Below are 9,996 nucleotides of genomic sequence, written 5' to 3' on the forward strand. Positions count from 1 at the left end.
TATTTTTTTTTCTTATTTGTTCATGACATAGATATAACATAAATACATCAATATACATTATACATCACTATCAATCATAAAACATATTCTTACCTTGTCTCTGCCTTGTTTATGTATCTAAGTAAAAAAGTAAGCAAATATTCAAATCGATACATACATATATATATATTATTACTTATCTGATCTAATTTTCTAATTTCAACAAAAAGCATAACTCAATAAGAATTGTAAATCATAGGCGTCTATTTTCCGTATTACATATATAAAGCATAATAAACACATATAAAATACAACTTTTGTATATAAAACAGTCTTACAATTAAGGTAAAAGGCAGAGACAGGTGCAAGGGAGCAGCATTGCCCCTTTATTTGAGGCAATACAGCTCCCTGGCGTTAATCGTCGTCTGATCGAGGAACTCTGGTAGAGGAACCCCTCGGATAGACGCCACCACCTGCCCGACATCGCCGATAAAGGCTTCTGTTTGCCAGCCGTGGCGAGGGCGGACGGGCAGGTAGGGGGCGTCTGTCTCGATCAGAAGACGATTTCCTGGAATGGACCGAATGCCAAGCCTCTTAAGCTTGGCATTCGCTCCATTGTAGTAAGAGGCACTGCCCGTGACACCAAAGTACGCATAACGGAACGCTGACGTCCATTCGTCGACGATGTCCGGCGAACCCATGAAACAGTGCAAATGGATGCGCTGAGCGGCCGGACACCGTCGGCGAATCGCGTCGCGCGCCAGCTTGTGCACAGCACGAGGGATCGGCTCATTGCCGGGACGAGAGCCATTGGCCCCCCGGAGATGGAGTACCAGGACTCTTCCGGTGGAGAGCCCTAGGAGCTGCTCAAAAAGCTGCTCCTGTGCCCCCCACTCGGAGTCATCCGTGGACCAATCGAGGCCCAACTCCGACAGGCCTCTGACTCTCGGGTCGGCGAGAGCCGATCGCAGCGCCTCAAGATAGTAACGCTTCAGGCCATAGGCCTGCTTCGGGTGGATGCCCACCGCCACTGCGTAGCCTTCAGGGAGTTCATCGAATACCCTGTCGAGGAAGCCGGGGGCGGAGTATCTTACTGGATCACAGAAGTTCCATACCCCTCCGACTACCTCGACCGGGTGTAGAGGCTGTCCCTGAAGTTCAGTTTTTCCTTTTCTTATTTTTATCCGATCGGGATGAAAGTGTGCATCGAATGCACGCAGTGGCCGTGGGCTCTCCCCCAAAGCTTCCTCTAACATTTTTGGGGTGATTCCCCGCCCTCTTCCAATGGAGGAACACTCCACTGGATGGGGTGGTCTAGGCCAAGTGGACAGTAGTCCACGGCCACGACCAACCCCAACCGTAAGGCCTCCACTGGTCGAGGGACCGGCATTTGTTCCCGGAAGCGGGCCTTGCGCCAGCTTTTTTGTCTTTTTGGCACGCTTGGCCCGTTCTTTTCTACGCCTATTAAGCTCACGTTTTTTTTTAGCAAGCTCGGCCTCAGAGAACTCTTTCTTCCGAGCATCTGCCCCTGCTGGTGCAGGAGGCGGATCCTCGGAACGGGTCTCCGAGGCCTGCTGCATACATTCAATTTTTGTTGGTTCGGCTTCAGAGGGGGGCTCAGGAAGGGCCTCCTCTGGGGCCGAACCAACGTCTACCTCTATGTCGGTTAACTCCACCCCCGGTGGTAGCAGGATTTCCTCTCTCTCCATTTTCTCTCTGTATGGGAAGAGAAGAATGATGCACAAATGGGGGGAGGGGGAGAGAATTTGGGGAAGGAAAAGAAATATAAACGTGGTTATTAGACGACTTATCATAGTACATGCATAATAATAGACGACACATTTGTTTCTAAATATTCTACCTCCTCTTAGTACAGGGGGGGCAAAACCATTTCACGTTTTCTAATCCTTCCGTCTCTGTGATACCAACGCACGCTCCGTGGTACCATTCATTGCATTCGTCGCAACATATCATCAGAGAGCCATCATCAGGCTTCCGGCAAAAACAATATAGTTTGTCTTTGCCAGGAGTCTCAATAACCGCCTTACTCTGATCCGTACACTTTTTCAAGCGGTCGTGATTGTAAGTGGCTATTGTTTTTCTGAAGGCCACTCTGTAAAGATATGGGGACCTCTTCTCTACGATGATCGCCGGCCCTTTCCAAGGGGGGTTTAACTTACGAGATTTCCCCTTGGCACAGGCCGTGTCTCTAATGTAGACACGATCATTTACCTCGAATTCCCGAGTGTATTGTTTGATATCGTAGTCTCGTTTCATCTTGCGCTGAGCAGATTTGATTGCAGCCCTAGCTGAAATATGAGCATTACGCATTGCACAAGTCAACTCGGCCACATATTCTTCTTTGGTCTGCTCTTGAGCGGGTTGAGGAACAGAGAATACGAGATCAGAGGGTAGATTAACCTCCCGACCCAGCATTAGCTTGTTAGGGGTAAATCCAGTTGTACGATTTACAGAGGAGCGGATAGCACCTGCGATCTGCTGGAGATGCCTGTCCCAGTCCCTTTGTGACTTTGAGACGTAGCATCGCACTGCATCCATCACGGTCCTATTCGCCCTCTCAACTTGAGAATTTGCTTGGGGGCGGAATGCGGTCGTTTTTGACTTGTGAATATCAAGGACACGGCACATGTCCTTGAAAAGTGTACTCTCAAAATTTCTGCCCTGATCCGTGAAGATTTGAAATGGATATCCAAACCGGCAGAAAAAACTGCTCACTGCTGCATGAGCTGTCATCTCTGCGGTTTGGGAAGGCAAAGGTACGCATTCCACCCATTTAGTAAATTGATCTACCATAACCAGGATGTTTTCATTACCATTTGTTGTCTTTGGTAGTGGGCCCATGAAGTCAAGATGGACACGTTCCATGGGGGCGCTCGCATGAAAACTTTTCATAGGATGCCTCCCAGGGCGGGTCGCTTTCTTGTTCTGATTGCAAGTTGCACACCTGGCTATGTAAATGCGAATATCTTCTGACATGCGATACCAATAATACTTGGACTTTAGCTTAGCCCGAGTGCGATTGATTCCAGCATGCCCTGCTGAAGGAGGGTCATGATTCAGCCGAATGATGTCATGCCGTAGTGATTCTGGAATCACTATAACATCACCTACATCCTTCTTCATCCAGATAACTCCTTCTTTGAAGTAGAAGAGTTCTCTGTTCGTCCACAAGAACTTTCCCTCTGGCGGGAGGAGAAACAGAGTCCCTTCATCCAGTTCTTTCTTGTTGGTTAACCACTCACGGAGGGGCACGAGAACCTGGTTTTTTTCTTGCTCTTGCTTGACTAAATTGTCAGAAGGCGGTTCCTCTGCCACCTCAGTTGGGTCAACTGAGATACTTCGGATCTCAAATGAGTTGGCCTTGTTGAACAATATTTCCATGTGCGTGACAGGGAAAGTTTCTTCAACAGCCACATTCGAGACCCTTTGGCTTTGACTTAATGGCACAACATCATCGACACAGTCGACAAAGTGTGCCCATTCTTTGTGTCTCTTGGTACAATATGAACACCCACCACACGGCAAATCCTGTAGTCGCACACCATGCTCATACCCTTCACACACTGATTCTGTATCAGGAATGCGCGAAAGAGAATCTGCATTAGAGTGGCGCCTACCGGGCCGGTGTTCGATTTTCATATTGTACTGCCCTAACTCCTCCAGCCAGCGAGACAGCTGTCCTGTCGGCGTTTTGAAGTTGAGCAGCCATGTTAGGCTGCCATGATCCGTTCTGACAGTAAATGGCCTACCTAAAAGGTAATGCCTATACTGTCTGCAAAATAACACCAACGCTAAGAGCTCGCGGCGAGTGACACAATAGTTCCTTTGTTGAGGAGAAAGAGACAAGCTGCCATAAGCTATGACCTTCTCCTCACCATTTTGAACCTGTAGCAGCTCTGCTCCAATCGCTGTGCTAGACGCATCCGTATCTAGGATGAACGGGTCATGTGCGTTTGGAAGTGTGAGCACAGGGGCTGAGGTTAATAGAGCTTTGATTTGTTCGAATGCCTCCTGATGAAACTCTGTCCAACTGAAAGCATGATTGCCTGTAAGCTCATACAATGGCCCAGCCACCCGTGCATAATCTTTCATAAACACCCTGTGATAGTTGGCCAACCCTAAAAACTGCTCTACTTCTTTAGTGGAAGTAGGAGTGGGCCAATCCACTACCCTTTGGATGTTTTCTTCTGGTAGATGCAAGCCTGTAGCATCCACTTCCCTACCCAAGAACTCCACCTTTCGTTGAAACAAGGCACACTTCTTGGGTTTCAATTTGAGTCTGTAGTCCTTGAAACGCCTCAGGACTGCCTCTAGATTCTTGATGTGGTCTGGAAATGATTTACCCAATACCAGGATATCATCCAAGAATGCAAGAGCCACGTCCCATGTGAGACCTCTCAGGACTAAGTTCATCACACGTTGGAAGGTGGCCGGTGCATTGCACAGGCCAAATCCCATGCGGACGAACTCATACAGCCCATGTTTTGTAACGAAGGCTGTTTTGTCCCTATCTGCTTCGTTTACCTTGATTTGCCAATAAGCTGCGTTGGCATCAAGTTTGGAAAACCACTTGTTGCCTGCTAAAGTATCAAGGCATTCTTCAATACATGGTAAGGGGTAGACGTCCTTTTTGGTGACATTGTTTAACTTGCGGTAATCAATGCACCATCGGACTCCTCCATCCTTTTTCCTCACTAACACAGGGGGCGATGCCCATTCAGACATAGACGGCTGGATAACTCCAGCGGCGAGCATCTTGTCGAGATGTGCCTGCTCCTCCTGAATGAAATTCAGGGGGGTCCGCCTCATCTTTTGTTTTATGGGCCTCGCATCACCCGTGTCTATGCTATGAGTTACCTCGTTGAAACCACCAAGGTCAAACTCATCTTTTGCGAACACTGATTGATATTTTAGTAGCAGCCCTCTCAACTCCTCCTGTTCCTCTGGGGCCAGCCCCTCATTAGAGCGGCCCCAAAGGTCCAGAAGGTGAGGAGGTATGTCTGAGTCCGAAGCTTTTACAGTGTTAATACTCCTAACTGTGACATCCTCTGAGGGTTCTATTTCAGGTTCTATCACCGAGACTTGATAAGCTTTCCCAATCATATCACCCCTTCGTAACTTGTAGGTCATATCAGAGGAATTTATCAGGAAAACTTCTGTATCTTTCTTACTTTCATGAAGGCTCCGGGGTATAAGAACAGGTATGGGTAGGAAAGGCAAAGGTTCCACCAGGAATGGGCTAGAATTAAGTGCCACCGAACACTTAACCCTTCGAACCGAACACGGAGGAACACAGACGCCCTTATCTACACACACCTCTGCCGTACTCCCCGAATCTTCGCGTTGGATTATTGGTAGGTTTTCACCGTTCAAAGTTAGGATAGCATTTGGAATGCTAATATTGGCATTGTGTTTTCTTAACAGATCAACGCCAAACAACATCTCATCTGCTATCGGAGCTACGTGAATCTCCTCGTTGAGTATTTGGTTACCCAGCTGGAGCTTGATAGGTCCTATCACAATGCCGTCCATTGTCATGTCTCGGCCAGCCCCCTTAAGAACTACACGCTTAAGGATCGGCGGCCGAGGCTGGAGGCGATGGAAAAGCCTATCAGATATAATGGTGACAGCTGCCGCAGTGTCCAAAACGGATGTAATGGGCTCCTTGCTAACTGCCAACTCAACACTCAATGTTGAAGTAGACACAATTCTACAGATGACTTCTTCAACCTCTTGATCTTTAACATCACCAGAAATGTCTGGTGGCCATGGCGGATTCCTCCAAGGGTGCTCAGTTACCTTAGAGAATTTCGGGCTCCCTGGGCTTGCTTGTGAGTCCGGTGCCCGTTGGTTCCCACGGTCTTGTGGCATTAGGCTGCCCTTTAATGGAATGGGGATGGCGGGGGAGGGGATCTCTGATCGGATCGGGGACTCCCCATCTCCGCCGATCCCTGTCCATTTCCCTCCTCCTCGAAGGTTACAGCCCTTACTTGTCTACTGTTCACAGGCGATCTTCCCATGGGGCAGGCCCTGCTGAAATGGCCTTCTTCCCCACAGTTGAAACAGCCTGTGAAGTTTCGCTGACGATCAGTTGTAGTTGGCGAAGGGCCAAAAAATGGCCTTCGGCCTCCTACTGACCGATCTGGTGTCAAATTTGAGTTAAACCTCGGCCTGTCTGGCGTACCTGGAGCCCGACCATAGGTATACTTTGGTCTGTCCGGGGTACCAGGAACTCGGCCGGAGGTGTATTTCTGCCTGTCAGGTGTACGGTCTGAGGGGTACCTCGACCGGCCTCCCGACACCGACAAGAGTTCCTTTGTGCTTCTAGATAGATCCGTGATCGCAGCGACCATCGAATCCATCTTGGATGCCCATACTGCATTTTGGGCTTCCAGAGCACTTAGTCTAGCCTCAAGGCTAGAATTTCCCTTCTTGGCAGCCTCTGGGGGAGACAACTTTTGCACCCTTAGGTCACTATCGCCATCTCCCATCGAGAGCTGCCTTACCTCTTTTCTCGACCTAGGGCCATGCGTATGCATGGTCTTCTGGGTAAACTGAAACCATTTGTACTTAGTCATGGCTTCATCTAAGGTCCCAGGCCGAGAAGTCAGGACATGATGCCCTGCATCTTTGTCTTGGGCACCTTGGCAGAACCTTGCCACTACAAGTTCTTGAACGAACTTGTCGGGAAGGCCTACAAAGGCCTGACCTGCAAGGGTCATAAGCCTATCTGCCCACTTGATGATGTCTTCATCCGAGCGTTGAAAAGCCGATTGAAATTGCATCCGAGTAACTTCCGGCTCATCCTGGAGAGCGAACCGCTTCTCCAACTTGGTAACCAAGTCAGAGAAGGCGATATTTGGGTTGCTCTCCTGAATGAGAGCCATGAACTTACTAGCTTCGGCCTCCAACGCCAGACACAGCTGATATTTCTTGTCTGCATCAGACATGCCGTGTCTTTCGGTGTATAGTTGGAACTTTGAATAGAAGGCCGCCCAACTTCCTTTGCCGTCGAACGAAATAGTCTTCGGCAAAGAGGTTGGTCTAGAAGGGGGCCTTCTGTCGTCATACTCCGGTACCACAGGTCTTGAGGCCGAAGTAAGTCTGGTGACGCGGGGCGGCTGATTTCTTGTTGACAGCCCCCTGTATCCAGGGCTTACTGATGGCCTTGTGGTGTCTCTATGTTCACTGTATACTGGGCCTCCCTGTCCATCTCCTTGAGGTCCAGCGCCTTGATACACAGGGTTGCTACCCCTATATTGCAAGTCACATGGTCCTTGGGGAGAGGTTTGCGGGGCCACAGTGTTAGGATAGTGTGGCGGATATCTGCCTCCAGCCCATGGTGGGCAATACCCACCGTAGGCGGCAGCAGGGTTGCAGTATGGAGGAGCTGGCTGTCCAGTTCCTCCGAATGGCATCATCTGCATCATCCTAAACATCACGCCATACATTTCCTCGTACTGTGCTTGTGTAAAGTGTGGAACGGCCTGTGGATAGCTATGTGGAGGTGTCTGGGTTGTCTGATTGAACATTGCTGGTCGGCCACCCTGAGTACCGGGAGCCTGACCATGCAAATCTACTTGGGCATGAGGACCAAATTGGAACTGGGGTCCTGGTGGGGTAGCTACCTGGGCACGAGGACCACATTGGAACTGGGATCCTGGTGGGGTAACTTGGTGGGGACCCTGTGGTGGGAACAGGCCATCGTTCCATCCTGAAAACCCAAATTGATTAGCCCAGAGGGACTTAGCCCTATCTTCTGGAGAGGCCGAAGGCTGCTGAGTAAAAGCGCCACCTGGCCTCCCCCCTGTGAAAAATGAGGGGGCCTCCCCGGCCTGTGTCTGAGAAGATTGGCCTACAGCCCCCTGTGCGCTATGTGCATGGGTGTGCTGTGGCCAAGCCTCAAACGCCTGGCTTACGGGGGGCTCCTTAGACGGAATAAGCGGAACGCTCGTAGAAGGCTCGTCTCCTTCGGAGCGCACTTCTCTGCGGTCCACATTATGAGCCGTTGTTGTTGGCTCATAATCAAAGGCGTAAACTAACAGTTCCGCCTTCGGTATATGAGGTATCGACAAGAATGTATCCGGAGTAAGGTCGGCCGCCTCCCTCGCATGTAGAATGCGGTTGGCGGTGGCCATACCCACTCCGGGCAGACTCATCAATTCCTCAGACGAACACAAGTTGATTTTTATTCTTGGTATGTTGCTCGCCATCTTGATGTAGAAATTAATCAGAAACAAAAATTAAATTCCAAAATTGAACTGTAATTAACCAAAAATTATCCTGCAGACTACTTTGTCTTGCGGATAAAATCAAAATAAATTTGGGACAAAATTAACTTTTTGAAAAAAAAAATGAAAGAGAATTAACAGAACTAACCTCACAATATCCTGAGAATGTAATCAAATTAAAATCCAGAGGCTACCTTGCCTAAAAAATAAAATTCCTGTATGATTTAATTCTTAGGAAAGAAAAGAAAAAATACAAACAATCGAACGCTCACTTGTTCAAAGAAAGATATGAAAAATATATAGAAATAATTTCAAATAAATAAATTCTTATTATTTATTTATTTTTTTTTTTCTGTTTTTTGAACAAAAGTTAATATTTACAAGTACAATTTATCTAAATATATACAAAATTTATTTAATTATACAATTTATAATTAATTGATTGAATATGAATTTAATACAAATGTCAGCAGCAGCAACAATTCAATTACACAACGGCAGCAGCAATAAACAACAAAATATTCAATACAGCAGCAGCAGCAACAATACAACAGCACAGCAACAGCAGCAAAATATTCAATACAGCAGCAGCAGCAACAACAAAATAATTAATACAAGACTGAATTTCCTTATCTCCTGAGACGTGACCAAAAATAATAAATTCCTAACAATTAACAGCAGCAGCAGCAGCAAATTTCTGGTGTTTTCTCCAAAAACACCCAGAAATATAATTACAAAAAAAAATACTAACAGCAGCAGCAGCAGCGCGGCGGTCAAAGGAGAAAAGCAAATTCAGGCTTGTAATAAAATAATCAACTCACAACATCAATAATATTCAGCAATCCATTCACACCACATCAGTAAACACAGTCAAACGCATTCAAAATTTAATCAAAGTTAATCGCACTCGGTGGCCACAAAAATATATCCTAACGAGGGAAGATTTAAATATATGGTCAACAAAATGAGTGGATATTTACCCTAACAGTACAACGTATAATGTTTTGTCCAAAAAAATCCGATTAGCTCCTGTCGAGCTAGCCGCTGAATTCCTTCAAGGCCAGCACGGCAGTGCCGATCGGTAAAAAAATAAGAGTATATTTACGGAACTAAAAATCAAACTTTTTCCACCAAAAAATAAAACCTCAAACTAAAATAATATGTTACTTTTTGTTTTATTTAATATTATGGACGAAACAGAGTCAAACAGCTCAAATTAATAAAAAGCCAAAAATTTTCAAGATGGCGGCGGCTTTTTTATATTCGGCCACGGCCAACGCAGATTCTGCAACGGCGTTGGCTGTGGCGAAGTAAAGAAAATGTTTTGCCGAAAATAAAATAAAAATTGCTTTAATCCTCGTCGCCAGTAAAGAGGTGGGCCGATAACATAAATAATAATACACTCACTATACACGTATAAACTTCACACCGGGAGAAAGCCTTACCTTATTCTTGTTATGCACAGCTCTCAGGACGTCTGTACCTCTCGGGGGTTGAGTATGGAGTGATGTTAATGGCGTGTATACTGTATATGTATTGTGTTGTGGTTCCTCCCGCCGATGTGTCATGTGACTTGTGTCGCTTGGGTGCGTGATGTCTTCTGCTTAACTATACTATTAACCCCCTTACACTATAATTTGTTGACCGATTTTGAATTTTTTGCTTCCATCTGGATTCTGGTAGAGCTTCATGAGGTTCACGAAACTTTTACACAGAATTTTTAAATTTTGACTAGAACAATTTTTATGCTAATTTATGCAAAATT

The 9,996-nt window shown here is 46.7% G+C and overlaps 1 protein-coding gene across 2 annotated transcripts; it reads right to left on the reverse strand.

Annotated features, from left to right (window-relative positions):
- Nucleotides 1-26: 26 nt before the first annotated feature.
- LOC129260259 (putative deoxyribonuclease TATDN2) lies at nucleotides 27-9,840 on the reverse strand. 2 transcript variants are annotated; one of them, XM_064103703.1, is made up of 2 exons: nucleotides 9,677-9,840; nucleotides 27-1,695 (listed from the first exon to the last, which is right to left on the reverse strand). In XM_064103703.1, the coding sequence occupies exon 2, from the start codon at nucleotides 1,686-1,688 to the stop codon at nucleotides 366-368; it is 1,323 nt and encodes a 440-aa protein (XP_063959773.1). In that variant the 5' UTR covers nucleotides 1,689-1,695; nucleotides 9,677-9,840; the 3' UTR covers nucleotides 27-365. The 2 variants fall into 2 exon arrangements, with proteins under 2 accessions (XP_063959773.1, XP_063959774.1); XM_064103704.1 differs by lacking the exon at nucleotides 9,677-9,840 and adding an exon at nucleotides 8,380-8,443.
- Nucleotides 9,841-9,996: the final 156 nt, after the last annotated feature.

This window comes from Lytechinus pictus, chromosome 8 (genome assembly GCF_037042905.1).
Source record: "Lytechinus pictus isolate F3 Inbred chromosome 8, Lp3.0, whole genome shotgun sequence".
Classification (NCBI taxonomy): Eukaryota; Metazoa; Echinodermata; class Echinoidea; order Temnopleuroida; family Toxopneustidae; genus Lytechinus; species Lytechinus pictus.

What these genes read in the sequence shown, in the direction of transcription:
- LOC129260259 (XM_064103703.1), bottom strand. Translation starts at nt 1,688, where the DNA reads ATGGAGAGAGAGGAAATCCTGCTACCACCGGGGGTGGAGTTAACCGAC.